The sequence below is a fragment of the Episyrphus balteatus genome, chromosome 2 (genome assembly GCF_945859705.1).
Source record: "Episyrphus balteatus chromosome 2, idEpiBalt1.1, whole genome shotgun sequence".
Classification (NCBI taxonomy): Eukaryota; Metazoa; Arthropoda; class Insecta; order Diptera; family Syrphidae; genus Episyrphus; species Episyrphus balteatus.
In genome coordinates this window covers 4,387,675-4,410,907 of record NC_079135.1, presented here as the reverse complement: position 1 = coordinate 4,410,907, position 23,233 = coordinate 4,387,675, and the positions used below count along the sequence as shown (strand labels likewise).

Below are 23,233 nucleotides of genomic sequence, written 5' to 3'. Positions count from 1 at the left end.
ACACATCGACCTCGTTCCTTGTCGATTGTTTACCTGTCATTAAATAAAAATTCGCAGACAATATATTTTCTCTCTTCAACTTGCCATAAATTGTAATCTTGTTCACTTTTACCTCGAAGCTATAGAACACGTTTAACAATATTATTATGGCTAGATAACATTTTTTACTGCCTCCTATAGCAACCCTATAACAACTTCCAGAAGTCAAAGCCACCCTCTTTATACAAACAAGTTAAGAAAGTAAAAAGCCTACAAAAGACCACGCAGACTTTGCAGATTATAATTCAGGCTTCTTGCTGCTAATGAACAAAATCAGTAACTTGTTTAGAGTGTCTGTATGTCAGTAAGTCTTGTCTGACTGCGTAAACAGCTATTTTCTCCCCCAACTTTGCACAGTTATTTCAGACTCCGCTTCTTTTTCGTATAGTCGTTTTCAATATACAAACTCTCAATCAAACTATAGGCTAATGAAATCCATACACACTCTGGTCTTACTGTCTTACCTATGGCAATCTCAGTTAAGCTCAGTTGAGTCTTGATAAGTGCGGTGCACAGTTGATATCGCGCCGCTTAGCAAACCGCATAATGGAAAGTCTTATTTAGAAACATGAATTAAAGAGTGAATGCAAACTTAACTGGAGGCTTATGGTTATTTTTTTTTATTTTGCATCAACATTAGAGTGAAAGTGTTTAGTTTTCTCATAGAAATTTCATTGCAAATTGTTTGATTTTAGTGAAGTGACAGTTTAAACAAAAGATTAATCAAATTTTTTGTTAATGTGAAAGAGATATTACCAATTTTGGATGCAAATTTTGCCAGCAAAGCAATCGAATTCAAAGAAATAAAAACAAAAAAAAAGGGGCAACTTTAATAGCCTTAACTGGTTTTGGATACATTGTTGAACGAAAAAAGGTTTTATAAGATTATTTATTTATTTATTTTTTTTTTGTTTTTTTATGATAATTAAGTTTAAGGCCGAAATTAATTGGTGTGGTTCAATAATATTTAAACTTTACACGAGATCGAAATAAATGCATATTGACGGGATTCATTTTAAAATGATTTTTTTTTTGTAATATTAAAGTTCCTGGTAAAATTAATAATTTCAAAAAACTATAATCGATACAAAATCCAACAAAAAAAATTTTTTTTTGTTATGATTTTCAAACTAAAAGCAAATTAAATTACAACCCTTAGCTTCTTCGTTCTAAGATCAAAAATGTAACAAATCTCAAAAATTTTTATTTAAGAGGTGTGATTTTTACTTGCGATATAGGTACTATATCAAGTTATGCATTCGTTCGTAGAAAAAAAAAGTTAAGATAACATTTTTCCATGACATTACGATGATGGTAGAGAATGCCAAAAAAGTGGGTCCCGGAAGTCAGTCTGTCAGTCTGTCTGTCTGTCTGTCTGTATATGCAGCTACAGCCTAAACGGATGGACCGATTAATGTCAAACTTGGTATGTAGCGTTATTTGGCGACTCTCCAGAGGAGTTTTTTGGAATTAATTTTTTGGACCAAAAATAACGGTAGGTACTTGTCATATACCGATTTTAGTAAAATTGAAATATCTCGAAAACGGCTCCAACGATTTTGTTTAAAAATTCAAATGTTAGTTTTAAGCTAAGGTCTTTCTCCTAATGAAAAACTTTTTTTGGAAAATCCTTATTAATGGTACCTGCCATAGAACCGTTTTTTTTTTTTTCAAATCCGATTATCTCCGAAATTGCTTATTCGATTTCAACGAAACTTTTTGTGAGGAAGCATTTATACAATTTAAATATAAAACAAAACCAAATTTAAAAAAAAATAATTTTTGGATTTTTAAAAAAATTTTGAAAATTTTTTTTTGAAAAATCAAATTTTCGAAAACGGGACATTGAATTTTTTCAAATTTTGTTTTTAGATGTTGATTATAGATTTCTACAAAATGGCATACCAATTTTATTTTAAAACATTTTTTCCAAAAAATTATTTATAAAAAATTAGTTTTTTTAAAAAACGGCTCTAACGATTTAAAAAATTTTTTTTCTAAAAATGCATCTTAACATATCAATCAAAACTGCATACTTGTTTTGGAGGGTAATTTGATTTCAGATTTTATTTTATTTTTTTTTAAAAACGAATTTTATTTTTTTTCCAAATTTCTATATAAAAAGTCTTACAAATTTAAGCAACTTTAACTCTAAGAGCAAGTTCGTCCGACCCAGTCGTGCATTTTATTTCAAACACATATAGATAATATTTGTTGCATATAAATTTTTGCTATTAAAGTGGCAAATAATTTCAAAGTCACTTTAATAGCAATAAAATAGATCTAAAACGTGTTTTTGAATATTTCTTAAATATTACGAATTTTTGAGATTGATATCTAGAAAGGTGTATTAAAGGTGTATTATTTACCATTCATCATTTTTACTACTATGTACTTTTATACTACGGATACAGAAGGTTTAATAAAAAAAAAACAGTTATAGATTATTAATTAATATTTTGAGGTAAGAGGAAAGCTTACGATCAAAACCAAAGTGCACTGAAGTAGTAAAAAATTTATTACTTTTTTTCTGACGAATGCGGTCACGATTTCTTCACATTTGTATCAATAGAACTCATAAATTTTACGAATGAATTTAAATTCGTTGCATTTGTTAAGTACCTTTTTTTTATATTTATCCGTAGAAAGATAAAATTATTATGACCAAAATCATAGAGGTGGAGAAAATTGTTTTTTAATTAATTACATTTTTTTTTTTTCATTTTAATTTTTAATATTTTTGCGGGCTTTATCAGTAAAAAAAAAAGCTTACATAAACGTATTATCACTCATGTTGACGCGAATAGCTCTGTTAATTATAGCAGTAAAAACTTAAGTAATAGCTTGATTTTTTTAACAATATCGATTTTTATAACGATAACAAACATTTAAGTTTGTATCGGAACCGATCCTGAGAAAAAGTGCAATATCAGTGCATTGTGCCAACAATTTTTTTTTGTTCCATTATCATTAAAAAAAAAACTTTATACTGTTATTGTACATTTTCTCAGAATCAGCACCGATAAAAGTCAGCCAGACTAACATGTTTGTTATCGTGTTAAATAGACCTCCTCGTTATTTTAATCTAAATCGGTTACCTCCCGCGCAAGAAATTTAAATGAGAAAATAATAATTGGAATCAATTACAGCAGCTGCTTTGTTAAAAAAAAAAACACCTAGGGTAAATTAGGGCATTATGGCATACCTAAGCACAAACTCAAATAACTTTACTACGGACAACAATTTTTATTTCAATCATTTTTTTTTTAAATTCAAGCTTATTAACAAAAAATAAATTAAATTAAAAATAGTCAAAAAAAAAAACCATATTGCCCTATTTACGGGCAATATGGCGAACCCCATTTACTTTGGAGCTTTTTACTTTTTTTACGTATATTCGGCATTTCTGAAATATAATTGTAAATAACTTTCATAAAATTAACGTTAAATTGAGGTTAATTTGAAATTAAAAAAAATTCAGAGACATTAGGTAAGTTATTTTTGAAATTAGTTTTACATAAGGGCATTATGGCGCAGTCGGCTATAATGTAGCGCCATAATGCCCCTATTGCATCTGCGCCATATTGCAAAATATACACATATTCACAAAACACCAAAAACCAAACACAATTCTTACTTCATTTAAAATATTACAAGTTATACAGGGTGTCCCAAAAGTAATGGATCAAACAAAATATGCTGATAGGTCAACCTTAGGGCACTCAGAATTTGGTAACTTGTTCATCCCAAATCCTTACGGTTTTCGATTTAATGCAGTTTTTGTCAAATTTCGAAAAATCCCGACTTTGCAACAGTATTTTGCTTCCTCCGCTCATAATTGATTTTTGTTTTTTACAATTCTTTCACTAAAACATTGCCTAATCATAAGAAATAATTAATTAATCAAAATATTTTTTATTTCATACGCCATTTTGCTGCAAATTAATTAACAGTTCCATTTTTTATAAAAACTCAATTTCTTACTTTTATTTCAGAGCAACAGCCTGAAAAAAATTTGTATGGTGTGGTACAGGTTTATTATTTTAAAAACTTGCCGTGTTATTGCAGTTTTCAAAAATGTATAAAAGTTTCCAAAATTGAAGTTAGAACTAAAGATATTACAATTTAAAAGCAACAAAACAGGGCTTTTCAGAAAAAAATAACAAAGAAAAATAAACACATTTTCTTGACTATTGTTTATTTATTTCTTTTTGAATAAAAGCCTCGATTTTTGTTTGTTATTTTGCTCTGAAAACCTCTGTTTTTTTGCATTCGATTTGTAATATCTTTCGTTATAATTTCAACTTTTTAAACTTTTATACATTTTTGAAAACTGCAATAACACGGCAAGTTTTTAAAATAATAAACCTGTACCACACCATACAAATTTTTTTCAGGCTGTTGCTCTGAAATAAAAGTAAGAAATTGAGTTTTTATAAAAAATGGAACTGTTAATTAATTTGCAGCAAAATGGCATATGAAATAAAAAATATTTTGATTAATTAATTATTTCTTATGATTAGGCAATGTTTTAGTGAAAGAATTGTAAAAAACAAAAATCAATTATGAGAATAGGAAGCAAAATACTGTTGCAAAGTCGGGATTTTTCGAAATTTGACAAAAACTGCATTAAATCGAAAACCGTAAGGATTTGGAATGAACAAGTTACCAAATTCTGAGAGCCCTAAGGTTGGCCTATCAGCATAATTCGTTTGATCCATTACTTTTGGGACACCCTGTATAAGATAACCAAAACTGTACTCTGCATTCCACTTTTCACAACAATCACGTGAACTGTATAGTTACCGAGATACACACAAACAAAAACAAACCGATATTATATTGGAACCCAGAACCGGTATATTTTTTTGTTTTCTTTTTTGTTTGACACAAAAATAATAGCACTGACCTGCGATTTTCACAAGGCTAGTGTTCAACGAAGACCAAAGTTTTTGCATTGGTTTTATTTAAATGCGAGTATTGGAAGTATGGTAGTTGAGAGGTGCGCCATAATGCCCGGTGCGCCATAATGCCCGAAGTTACCCTAGCTATAATGATCCAATTTCACTTGATTTCATTTCACTTGATTTTTTCATTTCACTCGATTTCTAGAACCCAGTTACTAGATAGACATTTTCTCACTTTATACTTCTAGAGATATTGTTTTAAACGCGCGGCAGTCTGATTATAAAAAAAAAAAATCATGTGTACAATTCACACGTGGTTGAAGTGAAACCTTAAAAATCATTTAAAAAAAAAATCATAAATATAATAACTTTTTTTTTTATTTCATCACTTTTTTTTATATGATAACCTACAATAAATTTTATACCATCTGAAAGTTCAAAATATTTATATCGACCATGTCTATACATGAATGAATGAATGAATGTGTTGTGGGGGAAAGTTGCACTGCGACCTTAAAGGTCTATTGTGCCCCCAAATTTGGCTGCAATTAACTACTTACAGTACAGTCTCCAGTTTAATACTTTTTAGGTATTTGATTAACTGGAGTATTTCTATCGACGGTAGATCTTTACTTGTTACCTGGTGCTGGCCCAGGTATCTGTGTCGATTGTGCATTAGTGCTTCACAGTTGCCCAGTATGTGTTCTGGTGTCTCTTCATTATTGTTGCAGAATCTACAGGTGGCACTGTCTGCCAGGCCAATGTTGTTGAGGTGTTTTCTTAGCTTGCAGTGGCCTGTAAGGATCCCTGTTATTATTCTCAGGTTGTTTCTACTCAGGTTAATGCAGGTTTTAAATCTTTTTTGGTTGTAATTCCCAAGTAGTGATTTCGCCTGTCTGAGTTTAGGAGTCTCTTTCCAAATTTTAGTTCGTTTGGCCTCCTCATCGGTTTTTATCATTTGTTTGATCGTGCTGTCTCCAATTCCGCAATATGGTTCTGGGCCCATAAGAGGTGCGGTTGCACCTGCTTTTGCTAAGGAGTCTGCTACTTCGTTCCCTTGTACTCCAACATGTCCGGGAACCCAGTACAGTGTTATTTTATTTGCCTTGCCAAGCTCGTTCAGCTTCTTCACACATTCCCATACGAGTTTGGAGTTGATGGCGTATGAGTTTATAGCTTTAAGTGCGGCCTGGCTATCAGACATGATGGCAATGTTTTGGTTTTTGTATTTTCTTTCGAGATTACGTTCTGCGCATTTATCTATAGCGTTGATTTCCGCTTGAAAAATGCTAGGAAACTGTCCCATTGGTATGGAAATTTTGGTTCTAGGCCCAAATATTCCTGCTCCAGTTCCATCAGCTGTTCTCGATCCATCAGTGTACCACTTGATGGCGTTTGCATTGAAAGTGTAGTTCGTGGATTCACTTACCCACTTTGCCTTGCTACTAAACTGTGTTTGAAAGTTTTTCTCAAAATTGTATTTCTTGATCATGCAATCTCTTGGGATGTCAAGGAGGTTTTTAACTGTGGTGTTCGATATTGAGTCCCTTTCTTTGAGACCAATACTCTTGCCCGTACCAGTTCCCTCTTTTGCAAATCTCAAGATTGTTCCGTTAGCAGTACTACTTATTACTTCATGGAGTGGTGTTAAGTGGAGGATGACTTCCATTGCTGCTGTAGGGCAAGTTCTCATTGAGCCAGTAATGCATAAGCAGGCCAATCTTTGAACTTTGTTTAATGTCTTTTTAGTTGTAACTAGTTCGGTTCTTTTGTGCCAAACTACCGCACCGTAGGTGATAATGGGTCTCACCATCATGGTATACATCCACCTTAGGATATTTGGTTTGCACCCCCATGATTTATTTGCCAGTCTTCGGCATATCATAAGGGCTTTTGTGGCTTTCCCGACTGTTATTTCTAAGTGTTTATTCCAGAGGAGTTTACTGTCTAGTGTGATACCTAGATATTTTACCTCTCTTTTTAGTTCAATGACCTTACCAGCTAGCTGGATAGGTCTGATATGAGGCAAAAGCCGTTTCCTTGTGAATGGTACAATTGTAGTTTTTGCTGGGTTGATATTTAGCCCCACCGTTAAACACCATTTACTTGTAGCTGAAAGTCCTCTTTGGATGATATCGCAAAGGGTCTCCTCGAACTTCCCGTAGGCGGTTATTACAATATCGTCAGCAAAACCAAGACATCGAATACCCAGGGATGTAAGATGTTCCAGTAATTCATCCACTACAAGGCTCCACAGCAAGGGTGATAAAACCCCTCCCTGTGGACATCCTCTTGTTGTGATGATTTTCTGTGTTGTTACACCTGTAGTTGCCTCTGCCGTTCTTGTGCTCAACATTTTCTCTATCCATTTTGTAATGGTGGCCGGAACACACTTTCTTACAAGAGCCTTAGATACTGATTCATGAGAGGTGTCATTCATTCATTCATGTCTATACAACATCTACCAAAAGAGCTAGAATTTGTTTAACCCAATTAGTTTTCATAAAAACAATCAATCTTTTTTCTCTTCTAACGCCATTAAATCCATTTTTTAAAAGACAACCAATAATAAATTTTATATCATTATTATTTCACCTTTTATATGACTCTACAATCATATTTCTACCATGCCTACAAAAAAAGTAAGAATTTTTTAAAACCAACCATGTCGAAATTTCAAACTGAGATCACGGTACTTCCTCTACTGCTGGCTGGTCATCGGCAACAAATCTTCACAGGTGTTTTGAGGTATTTTTCAAGTTTTTCACGTACCGTTATGTGTGATATATTAAATGAAATGTAATATTATCAGCATGCGTATTAAAGTTCAATAAATTTGTTATGTGCTCTACATCAAAAGATATAACGTGTTTAGAAAATGAACATATTTTCACCGTTATCTCAGAATTTTGAATATGAAATTAATTGAAATTTTGCACAATTGATTTTTAGTGTCGCTTTTTCGTTTCATCTTGTTTCAAATCACTACGATACTAAAGAAGTTTTCACTTCAAAAATCCATTTTTATGAATGTCCACTGTGAAATCAATATTTATCTTTAATTCTTTAGATTAAAGTAGAAAAAATTTGGAAACATTACCATTTCAAACAGAAGTGTCTGGTTAAATTTACTATTTTAAATGGATTAAAACTATTTCTGACTCAAAAAACTTTCCCATCATTATTTTTTGAAGACTTTTTCTATTATTTTTATAAATAAAATTTATTGCTTTTTATAAGTAAAATTTATTGCACTGTAGTAGGTACTTAGCTGATTTTTTTAATCATACATTATCCTCCTTTCTTAACTGCATAGCTGCACAATTTACTTAGTTTTTAAGGGCAATAAGAGTTATATTTTTTTAATTGTTTTAACAAACGTGTAAGTGTATTTACGAGTCTTGCGGATTAAAATGCATACGGTCACTGTGGTGTATGTGTAACATAATTTAAACATAAAAACATAAAAAAAAATCACATTTTATTAAGAACTTATATTTGATGTCAACATCTCGCAGCTATGTTCATTTAAAAAACTTGTAGCTTAAAATTCATCCGAAGAATATTAAGATTTAATAGAAAAGATTTAATTGAATGAAGGAAACAAATAAAAAGTAGTACCAATAGATTATAAAACTTTTTTTTTAGCAGACATTTTTATTCTCTGAGTCGAAATTGGACAATACACATTTTCATTGTTTCAATTATCATTATCATTTAAGTCGTTTTATGCCTTCGAAGTCTTAATATAATAAATTGACAATAAGAGTTCAATACAAAAACAGAGAAGTTCTGCGGTAAGTAATTAATGTAGCTAATTAGCAACTATGTGATTTGGTTAAGATGTTATCATGGAGCACAAAAAATTCAGAAATCCTTCAGTAGTCAAACCTACCAAAATAATGAAAATAGGTTCCATTTGTCATAAGTTCATTGACATTTTTTGTATTATATTTTGGATATGGTTTCTTGCTATAAAGAAACTTACGTGATTGGATTTCAAGATAAGCAAGTGAATTCCCATATTGTTTTTTTAATTGTTTTTTTTTTTCCCCAATTTGATTTTAGGGTAAAATAAACAAATTATTATATTTTTTTAATTTCAAATAATCCTTATATATAAAAATGAGTTCATTTAGTGTGTGTGGCCGATAAACTCGCGATTGGCTGATCCGATTTTGGTAATTTTTTTTTTGTTTGAAAGGTATTAATATATAGATGGTTTGTATCAAAAAAAAAATAATTTCTTTTCTCGCATCTTTACATAGCTGTCAATTTGTACGAGTAAAAATACACTCTCGCTTTTTAAAAATTTTAACTAAGCTTAATTTGTAAGGCTTTCAAAATAATTAAAAAAGCCTGTTTTTGAGTGAAACAAATAATTATTCGTCTTGTGACATTAAATCCACATATGGACTGCACAAATAAAATGTATATTCAATCTCTGATCTTCATTGAGGACACGTGTTTGATTATTGCGAGCAAAGCATTGGCACAGTTAGGATTGGTTGTTCCAAATCGTGCAGACCAAGATGTTCTTGATCAGAAATACTACGCGAAAGGCAATACAATACAATGTTGAATGAATTGAAAATATTTGTGCAAACGAAGATCAACAAAAGTATGTGTATGATATCAATTAGAGTTTTGGTTTGTATCTATTGTATATATTTCTTCTATGTGCGTTTGTTTGTGACCCTACTCCTGAACGACAGATTTTTCAGAAATTTTGTGTGTAATGTATGTGAAAAGGTCCACCCGAAACAGGTTTTGTTTTAGAGTTAGATCCGGTAGGTGGCGCTGCTGTCAAGTTAAAGGCAAATTCCATATATGGGGTCTAATGACTGGACAGATTTTTGTGAAATTTTGTGTATGTGATAAGGTCTATCCGTTACAGGTTTTGTTTTATAATTTGATAAGGTAGGTGGCGCTGTTTTCAAGTTATAGGCTAATTCCATAGGTGGGGTCGAATCACTGGACAGATTTTTGTGAAATTTTGTGTTATGACAAGGTTCATTCGATACAAGTTTTGTTTCATGATTGGACCCAGTAGTTGGCACTGTTGTCAAGATTTAGGAAAATTGCATATTTTGAACGAACGACTGGACAGATTTTTGTGAAATTTTTTGTGTCTGATAAAATTCATTCGAAACATGTTTTGTTTCATAAATTGGACCCGGTAGGTGGCACTTTTGCCGAAGTATGTACAGACAAATTTCATATTTGGAGTTCGAAAGACTTGACAGATTTTTGTGAAAGTTCGTTTGTGTGATAAGGTCCATCCATGTTTTGTAAATTATAATTGTATGCGGTAGGTGGCGCAGTTGTCAAATTATAGGCAAATATTCTATATTTGGAGTTCGAAAGACTTGACGCTGTTGTCAAGTTATTGTTAAATTCCATATTTGGAGTCCGAACGGCTGTAGAGACTTTTATGAAATTTTTTGCGTTTGATAAGGTTCATTCGAGACAGGTTTTGTTTTATAGTTGGACCGGGTACGTGGTGCTGCTGTCAAGTTATGAGCAAATTTAATATTTGGGGTTCAAAGAGCTCATATTCAAGGCTAATAAAAACAAACATGATTTCATTCTTTAAAATGTTATTTCCTCAATTAAAATTGTTTACCTCTAAGCTATCTCACAGTTGAAAATTGGTATGATAAACTGAAACTTAAAATTTGTTTAAGCTGTTTCAACTACAAATTTATTAATACAATTTCCGCATTAATATAAAATGATTTAATCTTTTTAAGAAAATATTTTAATATTTAGAAGTATGCATAGAATTAAGACGGAATTTTTTTCAAATTTTTGTAGCGATTGCAAGTGATTGAAAGGAGTTCGAGACACATTTTTTTTACTATTTGACGCAAAAAACCCGTGCCAATAACAGAAAAAAACAGTGGCATGCATACAACATACATATCGACTGGAAAGCAAAATTATTGTTACTCCATAGAATCTGTTAAGGACATATAGCACCATTTTGCTTTCCGCTGAAAAGTTATGTTGTTATACCTTAATAATAATATTAATGAAACTTCGTACACTTCGTAGCTGTCAAATCAATGGTTTGCTTTTTTTAATACTTTATACGATTTAATGTTTGTGGTCCATATATCAAGTTGTGGCCCGATTTTTTTATATTGGAAAAGGTTAACACATTACAAAGCCAAAAATTGGAAATAAATACTAGAAAAATGCGGAACGAAGTCCGCCGGGTCAGCTAGTTTCTTATAAAATTGCGTTTGAAATGACAATATAAAGAAAACAAATATGACAAAAATCAGTTATTTAAACAACTTTGCATTTTAAAGATAATCGCAGTTTAAAAGAGATTAACTACTAACCTCCTATTACAAACTTGCATGTGGAAAGTAATTTAATATTCAATTCTATTGTCATCGTAAAGAAAATAAAAAAAAAAAACTATTGACAGAACTCATTAAATAGAACTCAGAATACAAAAGGCGAATTTAATTTCTTTTATTTATCAACTTGATTGATGTTGAACTTGAATCATTTCATTGAAGCAATATGAAGGAATTTAATTTATTAGCCCCCTCCACAAAACATGCGAGTAGTTAATAAAGTTTTTATCTATGTTAGATTTTAGCACTGTGAAAAATTAGATTTTGATAATCATCAACTTGTTAACTATGTAAATTATGATATCTGACATGTTTAGTATAGTATTGATGTTTGCTTAAAGAACTGCGTTAATTTTTAAAGATAACAATAACTTCACTTTTCGTGGTATTGAAAAGTTAAAATAAATGGTTCTTGTGCGTCAGAACATCGACATTTAAATTTTGTTTTTAATGAATTTGATTCAATCCTTGAATATGGCATAACGTAGATTCATTACTTTTTATCAGTCAATTGTCTAAATGACTCTTTTAAAACCCATACTAAAATAAAAATAACATTTTTCTTCTTTTGATTTTCAGGGAATGTTTGCTTGAGTTTATTAACTTTCGAAAAAGCCAGCTCTAATTAAGATGACAGTTGTGTATGATAAGGAAAAGCAGAATGGTCGTCAAGCGGATCTCAAGGCCATTGATAGGTAAGCAAAGTAAACTTTGAGGACTGAATGATAACGGAAGTACAAATAAAGTTATTCAGTTTTGAAAACAAAAAGTGCACAAAGAAGAATTTAAGTAGTCACGGTGGTGTATACGCAACTTTTTTTATTAAAAAGAAAAAAAACAATTTTGTTTATTGTAGAATTCCTAAGCTTTTGGAACTAAACTCCAAAAAATATATGATATCTGCAAACCTTTATTAAAAAACGCTCACCTTACAGGCATTTCATTACGATCTTTGAGATTGCAAAAAAATTGGGTCCTGCAAGTTTGCTGTCTCTATGTCAGAATGATTTTTGAAGATTAAAAATAACGATTTCATATAGAAATTTTGAAAAAGTTTAATATACTAGAAAATACTTCCAAGACCTTTGATGAAAAAACTTATGTTATGTTATGTTTTGATGAAAATATTTTTTTTCTAAAATCAATACATACTAAGAACTTTTTTTTTTAATTTCTGAATTTTTCCAAATGACGAAAAAAATAAATTTTTGGATTAATAAAAGGATAATATTTTTTGGAAAAATCAAATTTTTGAAAAATTCATCCTTGATTTTTTTTATTATATAATTTTTTAGTTTTCAATGTTTCAAAAAAAAAAATTAACCATGTTATGCAACCCTTATGAAATGGAGTTAAAAAATATAAAAGTTTTCCGTCTCAAACTGGCCTTGACTCCTTAAGGAACTGTAAAAAAACAAAATGTCTGACCAATTTTGCTCTCAAAAATCGCTTAACAAAATCGAAATTTTTTCGACCATCAAAGAAAAGTAAATACATAAATTTTTTCGTTAATTTTGATGTTCTTCTTTTTTACCTGCAATAGTTCTAGCTGATTAAGTTATTAAAAAAAAGCGTATAAAAAACGATTATTCTGATTTTTTGTAGATTTTTGTATAGTTCTCGGACTCAAGTGTTGCATATTTATTACCTACATATTATGTAACTTTGTCAAAAATGCATACTGTTAATTTTTTTGCATTAGTCTCTCAAAAAATAATTTTTTGCAATCAACAAATTTTTCAATTATTGACCCCTTTAAAACTTCTCTGTTGAACTAGTCACAAGTTTAACCACAAGTTATCGATTCGGTGAGGAATTTCGCCCTCCAAAAGATGAATTTTTTCTAATTTTTCTACATGTTATATGGATATTTACTTTAGTGAAAACTAAATTTGGTTCGACATCGAGAAAGTCCTCAGTGCACCATTTTAAATCAAAGATGTAAAAAAATGCTTTCTATCAACTAACTCGGTACGAGTACTTTTGACGAAAAAAAATATTTTTAACAAGGATATTGGAGTTTGTAAAGATTATTCGGAATCTAAAGAATAATTCAAACAAAGTTTCGAATAGAATTTACAAAAATTCTGTTTCTTAACTCAAAAGCACACAAACATTACTTTCTTGAAATCTAGAACAAGTTCAAAAAGTTCTAAGTACTAATACCATTGAATAATTATATATACATAGAAGTGACACCGGAAAAAACGTCCGCTATGTTTGAGGGGTGGAGCCACAATCGTTTGAGGAGTGGCGCCACAATCGTTTTAGGATTGTGTATTCGATGGCCGAAAAATCCCTGAAAAGGACTTTTGGTTACTAAGTAACCACATCTACAATATTATTTATATTTGGTGTATTTGTATTAGTTTTGTGCTAGTAGTGTGTTTGTTTATTTTTGTTTCTGTTATATTGAAATTGAATTTATTTTAAATTTTTGTATTATTTTGAATTGAATATTTATTTTTGAATGTTTGATTCTTATGTATGTTTGGAAGGATTTTGTTTTTTGTTTTTATTAACGAGAAGAAGAAGATTTTCTTCAGTTATAGAAGTGTTTATTTAATTTTGATTAGGGTGCTTTTTGTAATAATATCTAGGCCAAAGTTGTAGTTCACATTGTTTGAATGTTTTCCACATGCACTGTGGCATATACTTACTATTTTCTTAAACCGCATAATGCAAGAGTAGGTAGGGATCAAGTTCATACAATATGGCCATATTTCACATTATTTTAAAGTATTTTAATACAATACGAAACAACCTCGTTTTTGTTTGCGAACAAGGACTTTGGATATACGGCTTTGTTCAAATTTGCAACTGCAAATAAAAATTAAAAGTTTTTATAAAATGTTAAATTTTGAAAAAAAATCTTTTCGGACCATTTTTGGATACTTTTCTTTATTTTTAATTAAAACATTTTTGTTATCTAAAATTTAAACGATATTTATAAATAAAATGTTCAAATAAACTCAAAAGGTAAAAAGGCATATTTTGATCGCAAATGCAAGAAAATGTGGTTTTGGGATAGTTCCAATGATTTTTCTATTTCACCATTTGAAATAAAATACATATTTGGTTCTAAGATTCTATAACTAGAAGAATGTAGCTTTTACATGCTTTTTATTTTGTCATGATATAGTCAAGCTCTGCATTCGTACAAAAAAAAGTTGAGATAACAATCAGACATGGGATTACTATAGCCCTGTTCCACTGGAGGTTGTAGTCTGCTAATAGTAGATTTTTTTATTTAATCTAGTACTATCATCTACCTACTCATGCCCTTCTTCCCGAGTGGACACGATTTGCATTGAATTCGTTGAAAGTGCGTTCCATTGAAAATCGCTAGTAAACTACTAGTAGTACTTTGCCACCTCCCAAAGGAACAGCTAAATGGATCTACCGAGTAACATCAAACTTGGTATGTAGCATTTTTTTGCAGAATCTACATAGGGGTTTTTATTTTTAAAACTAATTTTTTTTTATCAAAAATAACGATACCTGTCATAAACCAATTTCGGAAATGTTTAATTTTCTCGAAAACGGTACCAGTGATTTTGTTTAAAAAAATTATATAATAGTTTTTGGGCAATCATGGACATTTTTTAAAATTATTATTAACCTACCGTAGAACCGTGCCAAACTACCAATTTAATTTCAACGAATTTTTTATACAAAAGCATTTATATAGTTTAGATATAAAACAGAAAGAAAATTTGGGAAAATAATAGTTTTTGCATTAGTAATTTCTACAAAATTGCATACCAATTTTATTTTTGAATTTTTTTTTTAAATTTATTTATAAGGTTCCAACGATTTTGAAATTTTGTTTTTTCTAAAAATCTATCTTAGTAGAAAAAATCAAATCGAATAGGTACTTGTTTTGGAGCTATCACGAATTTTCCTTTGTTCCTTAAACTTTTTGGGCTAGTGTATAAAAACAACTCAGGTTAAAAGCTAATGCTCGGTTAAATTTTATGGTTATGAAACTCAAGTATTAAATTTAGCCGAGCTTTAGACTTTAACCTGAGTATTAAATTGTTTATATTGGTTGAGAGAAATATGTATAATTCAGTTAAATATTTAGGTGAACCTTTAATTTGATTATTGGTAAGGCTCGTAGAAAATCAAATTTACTAATGATAAGCTTTGGTGAATTATAGTAATAATAGCCTAATAGTAAGTGAATGTACATATAAGCGTGGTCGAATGTTCGGTATTCGACCGAATCATTATTCGCAGCATCTCTAGTTGGTACCGTTAAAACATTTCAATTTCCCCTCCTTGGAATCAAAAATAAACAAAAAGTTTGAGCCAAAACGACTTATTGGTTTGAGCTCTTACCTGATTTAAATTATTACGTTGAGTTTTTCTTAACGTTTTTCTTTTTTTCTTTAAGGGCCATTAGCTGAAACGAACCTTAAATAATTCAAGTTGAACATAAACTTTTAGGCTCTATTTTTACTTCGGCGTAAACTGTCACATAAGGATTTATGTTGTAATTAAATGCTTAAGTTTCGATTCAGCAAAAAAGGCTCTAATTGTTACGCATTTCATAATATTCCAAAACAAAATATAATATAAAAAAAATAGCAATCTCTGTGGGGATACGAACTCAGAAAGCAAAATTAAACAGCAATCACCTTGTCACCTACGCTAATAGGACTATTGAAACAAGGGTAACTTTCATGCCCTATAAGCTATAACGTGCCTAGGATATACAACAATAATATTTAATTTTGTTCAAATTCTCGTCATTAATAAAAAATTTCTTGTTTTTAGTTTCGAGTTACTATGGATACATTTATAATGTCAACTAACTTTTCAATATTTTTGTTTGATATTTGTGTAATTTTGTATGTATGAGTAAAATTTCCTTATTTTATTTTTTCATTTATAGGATGTCGATGTGTCGATACGATTTATTTTTGTTTGATATTTGTTTTATGTTTTATGTGTGAGTAAAATTTCCTTATTTTTTTTTTCTATTATAGGATGTCGACGTGTCGATACAATTTATTTTTATTTGATATTTGTTTTGTTACGTTTGTATTTGTGAAATTTCCTTTTTTAAAAACAAATTTTTGGAAAAATAATTTTCTAAGACAAGCCCCATTCTTTCTGGGGATTTTTTAGTACATCTGATTGCCGAAAAAAATAAAATTGTGTGGCGCTAGAAACTATAGGTGTCACTTCTATATATAATTATTCAATGCTAATACAAATTCAACTTCCCTGAAAAAAAACTTTTTTTTTTCTATCTGAAATATTTATCTCTCAGCTATTAGATTGATTGGTTTGTTCTTTTAAGTAAGAAACCTTGACTTCTTTATTTTTTTTTTTTATTTTACTTCACTTCAAGTTTCCAAAAGAACAAAAATATGAGCTAACCATGTTTTTTTTTTTGCTATTTTCTTGATTTTATTTAATGCATGGTGTGTTAGGAAATAATTAGCTTTAAAGACAATATAGTGTATGCAGAGGTTGAAGCCCCATAACCAGGGTTAAAATTTATCCGTTGCGGCCTTTTTATTATTACATAGCTACATAGCTAGCTTGATAATATTTTTTTTTGTGTTTTTGAAACCAAGGGCGGATCCAGGATTTTTTCTGGGGGGGGGGGGGGGGGGGGGGCACAAGGGACGGATTGGCAAAAAAACAGCAATAACAGTTAGAAATAAAGTGAAGTACCATACCTACGACTGACTAACAAGCAGAAAATTTTAACGACCCACAGTGGTCTAAAACCTGGCCAAAAATATTTAGGCACATTTCCCACATAAAATAGGTACCAAATGACCAAAAAGTTATTCGAAAGGAAAAATTTTCATTTTCTTGTTACAGTAAAAGCCACTTAAGTGCTAACCCTCTTACTATTGGATTAGCCGGAAGAAAAAAATATATAAAAAATCAGAAAATGCACGTACAATTCTGTGCTATATTAAAGTTAGTAATCTATTCTTTATTTAATTTTTTGACTTAAGTTGTTTCACCAAATAGTTTTTGAGAAATTAAGTTTTAAAGATGAAATTTTGAAAAAAAAATGTTTACGTTTTTTAATTGATTTTGTATAAAATTTTGCAATATTATGGACATAATTATACCATTAGTTAATGACCTAGTAGTTTTTAGTCAAACATTAAAGACTTCATTCTAATAAATATAAAAGTTCCTCAGAATAACAAAAAAAACTGAATCATACTTTTTTGCCGGGAAACCCAGTTTTGTTTTTTTTTAATTTGCATTAACCTTTTGTAACCCAAGGTCGTAAATTTAAAAATTAATAAGTCAATCGATTGGCCTTTATCTTTAATACAACACGTATTTTTTAAAAATTCAATAAAGTCATTATTTACTTACTTATTTCGATATTTTGGGAGTAAAAAAAAAGTTTAAATAATTTATTTTTATATAAAAATGCAAAAATTCAAGCAAAAAACTATCTAATATTAATTTTTAAGCACTTTCCTAAAATCCAAAAATAAAACCCCGTGGGGTTTACTAACAAAAACTATTTTTTTTTCTGAATTTCGTAGTTTTTACACAAATTTGCATATTTTCAAAAAAGCCCAACTTTCAACATTAACTGTCAATTAAAAACTATTGGTGCTATTTATTAGAAATTTGAAGTACTATTTCGATAAAGCAATACTTAAAGATTATAATATTAGAAGCTTCAAAAGAAAAAAAAAAATAGTTTGTAGAGCTTTTATGGAATCTTTTTCGGTTTGTTACAGAAATGTCACATGGGGCTACAAGGGGTTAAATTGTTTTATACCTCAAGAATATTGTGTTCAAATTGTGGGTCTCTTGGAGCCAAATTGACCAAGTTATGAGTATTTTAATACTTCCCTTAAGAACGTTTTAGTCTTTTAGTCCAGAGTTCAAAACTTTAAATCGTTATCCCCACAACTAATGTTTTCAACGCCGGTGCTCCTCATAACTTAAAAACTACTGCACCGATTCTTTTGAAATTTGGAACACTATTTTTTTTACATATTTTTAGAGGTATCCCTGGAGAAATTTTCTCAATAAAATAATATTTATAAAAATCTATAAGGAAGGGTCGCTTTTGAGGAGTTTTTTTTCAAGGGGTCTTTATTTTCGGGGTGCAAACTTGGGCAAACTTCTGAAATGCAAGTTTGTTCTACATATATTGCAGTTCTATAATGTATAGTTTATGCAATTTTGTGACGTGTTCCGCTATTTTAAAAACACTAATGTTGAAAAAAAAAACAACGAAAAAAGTGCAAATTTTTGAGGTGGAGCTTTTCATGGGAAAGGGATGCAACAATCAACAAAATTTGCATTTTCAGCCAGAAATAGACAAGAGTTTCACTCAAGTTCTTTCTGTTATTATTCATATATTTTTAAAACTCTTATAGTTTGATTTCCTTTAAGTATGAATTTTAAGTTCTGGGGGGGGGGGGGGGCATGTGCCCCCGTGCCCCCCCTGGATCCGCCTATGTTTGAAACATTAACAAATTAAGTTGATCTGAACTCAATTTTAGAAGAACGCAGATGTCGTTCCCTTACTTTCTATGATATAAACGATTTCTAACGTTCTTTGTGTTCCTAGAAATGCTAATTAGAGTTTCATTCTTTAACCGCACTACACGAATGGAATATTGTTTTTTACTCTCTCCGAATTTAAAAATATACATAAAAAGTTTAATCTGAAGACAAGACTTTTAGATTTAATATCAAAAATTCATACCAAATCCAACCCTGATTAAAACAAAGTCCAAGACCGGTCTTGAAATTTAAGCTTTGCATATTTCCACCACGTGCAAAAAAATTATAACTATTACTTAACTTGTTTCTTGCTACCACTCCCACAGTGTAAGTACAGTTTACAAAAGTCTAAGAAAAAGACTATCCATAATTTACCACATTATTCAGTTTTTTATTATATTTCTCATGCATTTTTTTCTTAATTCTTGTCTACATGACACCTTTTTTTATCTAAACAACTACAAATACCAGATGGAAATAAAAAACAAAAAAAAAAAAAAAACTAGTTTCCGTATCAATAGCGTTCAGCACATTGATCTTAAATAAAAAGTGAGAGTCTTTGTTGCTGCCACCACCGACCGCCACCGGCATATTGACTAGACCTTGAGGCATTTATTTTATTTTTTGTTTTTGTAATACAATCGAATGCGATTACACAAATTCGCTTTCAAATCGATTTCTTCATTTACATAAAAATAACGATTTATTTTTTTAACTTTTCCATTACAGCAGCAATATTGAGGAAGCTGAACCATTAACATGGCGATTTTGGAGGAAACGTCGTTACATTGTTGTCCTTATGGCATTTTTTGGCTTTTTCAATGTCTACTCGTTGCGTGTGAATTTGAGTGTTGCCATTGTTGCAATGACAGAAAATCGAACAATGGTCGCTGAAAATGGTTCGATTTATTATGAACAAGATTTTCCATGGGATTCCAAACAAAAAGGTTTAATATTGAGTTCGTTCTTCTATGGGTACATTTTGACACAGTTTTTGGGTGGACTTATCGGAGGCCGGATCGGGGGAAATCTTGTAAGAAGCTTAAAGATAAAAGGTTTTAAATGGAAATTTTATGATGAAGATTTTTAGGTTTTTGGTATCGGAATTGGTAGCACAGCGATTTTAACCTTGCTAACACCTTTAGCTGCCACACACAGTCTTGGAATGTTCTTAGCTGTCAGAATTGTTGAAGGTATCTTCGAGGTGAGTCTTATAAAGCTTCTTTTTTTCTACCAAAAGGCTCAAATTTCTCATCTATATTTCCCAGGGTGTAACGTTCCCCTGCATCCATGCGGTCTGGTCCCGTTGGTCACCACCTTTAGAACGATCTCGAATGGCTTCAATAGCTTTTGCTGGAAATTATGCTGGTACCGTTGTTGCAATGCCTCTGTCTGGTATATTTGCCACGAAATACGGCTGGGAAAGTGTATTTTACATTTTCGGAACTATTGGATGCATTTGGTTTGTACTTTGGGTGTTAATTGTCAAAGAAGGTCCCGAGAAAGATCCTCATTGTTCGATGGAAGAAAGAGAGTTTATTGAGAAGAAACTTGGAACTACTGGACGGAATAAAGTCAAACATCCCTGGAAGGAAATTTTCACTTCGCCACCATTTTATGCGATAGTTGCTTCACATTTCTCCGAAAACTGGGGATTCTATACATTATTGACACAGTTACCAACTTTTCTAAGAGGTAAGTTAGAAAGTTTAGACAAAAAAAAAGAAATTCGGTAATTTTTTCTCCATTTTTTTCTCAGACGCTTTGAACTTCAATTTGGATAAGACTGGATTTCTATCAGCTGTACCGTACTTGGCCATGGGAATTTTGCTAGGCGTTTCAGGATATCTTGCAGATTGGGTTCAAGTTAAAGGATATTTGACCACGACTCAAGTTCGTCGATACTTCAATTGTGGTGCTTTTCTAGCACAAACACTATTCATGATTTTGACAGCCTATTTCCCTGATCCTTTATGGAGTGTTGTGTACATAACCATCGCAGTGGGATTAGGAGCCTTTGCTTGGTCTGGATTTGCGTAGGTTTTTGAAAACTTTGTTTTCGAACCTTCTGAAATTGTTTTTCCTTTTTCAGAGTGAATCACTTAGATATTGCCCCACAACACGCTAGTGTTTTAATGGGTATTGGTAATACTTTTGCAACAATTCCTGGAATTGTCAGTCCTCTTCTAACAGGCTACATTGTACAAGAACAGGTTTGATCTCATTTCCTCCAATTATTTCGAGTATTCCAATACTTTCTAATAATTTATTTTCAGAGTACCGATGAATGGCGTATAGTATTTTTCATTTCTGCAGGAATTTACTGTGTTGGTTGTATTATTTACTGGCTATTTGCTTCTGGTGAGTTACAAGATTGGGCCAAAACTCCGGAACAATTAGCTGCTGAAGCTGAAGCTAGAGCAGTATTGAGAGCAGAACAACCAGTTGTTGGTTATACAAATGAGGCTGTGGAAATAAAAGAATAAAGAAGGGTAAACTTGCCAATTTTTATAGATTTATAAGGAAAAAAAAATGTGTCTTGAACTTCTTTAAATTATATTTGTTAAACATTTTGTGATAGGTTAGTGTTAATTAATTTAATTTAGCTCAAAAGTGCAATAAAAAAAATATATATAAATTATTTCATATCATAGTTATCAATGCCTGGAAAAAAAATATTGCTGGATTTTGTTGATTTTACTTCCAAATGTTTGTTTAAAAAAATGGAAAACATGTGGAAACAGTAATTTTCTTGAAAGAAAATATTATTAATTGTAAAATTGTGCCAGACAAATTAAAATTACGTTAATTTATTTATGAAAGATTCAAGGTTGTTATCGAATGAAGAAGAAATAACCTTTTTCCAAAAAAAGGAACAAATATTTTAATTTTCATTAAATTAGAGCACTAATTCATGTGTCAAATGTTTCCTTGAAACTCAATTGAATAGACAGCCTTCTCCCAAAATCATTTAACCTTCTAACAAACCTCTTAATACCTACTTTCTCTCGTAAATTTTATTAGAGTAAACATTGCTCATTGAAAAAGGAAAACAACATTTTTGAAAATTTTCCCTCTGAATAATGTTTTCACTAATGCATCATTAAGTTAAAAACTCATAAATATAGTTTTCTTTTGAAATTATGTGAAGTTATTTCCAGCACCAAAAACACAACACACTCTATGGAAAAGGCAGATGTTGGCGCCGATTTTGTTCTTTGTTTTGCTTCATAATAATTCTCAATTATGTGCAATTAGTTAGCATTTGAAACTCATTTTATGCAACATACACATTAGGATCTTGTACAAACAAGAAAATATATTTGGATTTGAATTTTCAAAAGAACCATACGAATAGCTTTGTAGTTGGAAGGAAATAATATTGGAATTTATGTTAAGTAGGTCAGAAATCTGTTAATAATTTTTTGAGGGCAATGTTTTTAGAATGATTATATTGGCCAAGTACATTTTCGTTTACACGCTTATTTTTAAGTACAGACATTTTTCAACATCTTTCAGTAAAACATATTACGAAAAATGTGATTGATAGATTGTATAAAATGATTGATTGCTTCGTAATATTTTGAAGAATAATAATTGTATGTATTAGACCAGTGCCAAACCGGTTTTCCAGGGGGCAAAAGTTGAAAAAAATTATTAGCAGCATAAAGATGGTGGGAAAATTTAGGAAAAATGGTATATGAAAGAGGAAAAATAAATTGCATACAAACAAATTGGGGGAAAGGGGGTGGGTGGGTGTCAAAAATCGTGTTTTTTTACGATTTCTGGCAAAAAACGAAAAAAGTCAAAAATACAATTTTTTGGTTTTTTATTTTTATCTTCTGGTTGGATTTTGACAAACTATGGTTAAAAATTACTTTGTTATGTTTTTTATCTGTTTTAAATTTTTTTTGAACAAAAAGTTAATTTTTGGATTTTTGACAAATTTAAATTGTACCTAATTTGTAAAGAAAGTTACAGACAAAATTTTTGATTTTTGAAAAGTTTGGAATTCAGTTATTAATTTAAGATTATTTAAGATTATATAGAAAAACTATACTTTTATTTTAGAAAATATTGAAAAAAAAAAAAAAAAACGATTTTAAGATCGATTTTTCCGTAAATGACAGTAATTTTGACGAGAAGTATTTTTCCATAGAAACCAAATACACAGAGAAAAATATGACCCGCTAAAAACTAACAGATTGACATATTGTTTTACCTTCCATACATTTCATAAGGAAATCTTATTAAAATCAACGATTAATAAGGTTTTTTTAAGGAGATTTCTTATTATTTTTATAGAGAAAATCTTATTAAAATTTGACTGAAAAGTTGATTTTTCTTGCAACTTAGCACTAGAACAAAAATCGCGATCAATATTTTCATGGCAGGTTGGTT

General features: G+C 30.5%; 2 protein-coding genes across 2 annotated transcripts; one reads left to right on the top strand and one right to left on the bottom strand.

Annotated features, from left to right (window-relative positions):
- The first annotated feature begins 501 nt into the window (after positions 1-501).
- Positions 502-21,351, top strand: LOC129910395 (sialin). Its single transcript, XM_055987770.1, has 8 exons — positions 502-913; positions 11,897-12,012; positions 19,562-19,865; positions 19,923-20,036; positions 20,101-20,527; positions 20,592-20,868; positions 20,925-21,045; positions 21,109-21,351. The coding sequence occupies exons 2-8, from the start codon at positions 11,948-11,950 to the stop codon at positions 21,316-21,318; spliced, it is 1,518 nt and encodes a 505-aa protein (XP_055843745.1). The 5' UTR covers positions 502-913; positions 11,897-11,947; the 3' UTR covers positions 21,319-21,351.
- LOC129912665 (uncharacterized) lies at positions 5,503-7,386 on the bottom strand. The gene has a single exon (XM_055991017.1). It carries the CDS (start codon positions 7,384-7,386, stop codon positions 5,503-5,505), a length of 1,884 nt encoding a protein of 627 aa, XP_055846992.1.
- Positions 21,352-23,233: the final 1,882 nt, after the last annotated feature.

Excerpts from the sequence above, each read along its gene's own strand:
- LOC129910395 (XM_055987770.1), top strand. The coding sequence starts at position 11,948 with ATGACAGTTGTGTATGATAAGGAAAAGCAGAATGGTCGTCAAGCGGAT. Across the intron at positions 20,528-20,591 it reads GTTACCAACTTTTCTAAGAG|ACGCTTTGAACTTCAATTTG; the intron begins GTAAGTTAGAAA and ends TTTTTTTCTCAG. Across the intron at positions 20,869-20,924 it reads TTTGCTTGGTCTGGATTTGC|AGTGAATCACTTAGATATTG; the intron begins GTAGGTTTTTGA and ends TTCCTTTTTCAG.
- LOC129912665 (XM_055991017.1), bottom strand. The coding sequence starts at position 7,386 with ATGAATGACACCTCTCATGAATCAGTATCTAAGGCTCTTGTAAGAAAG.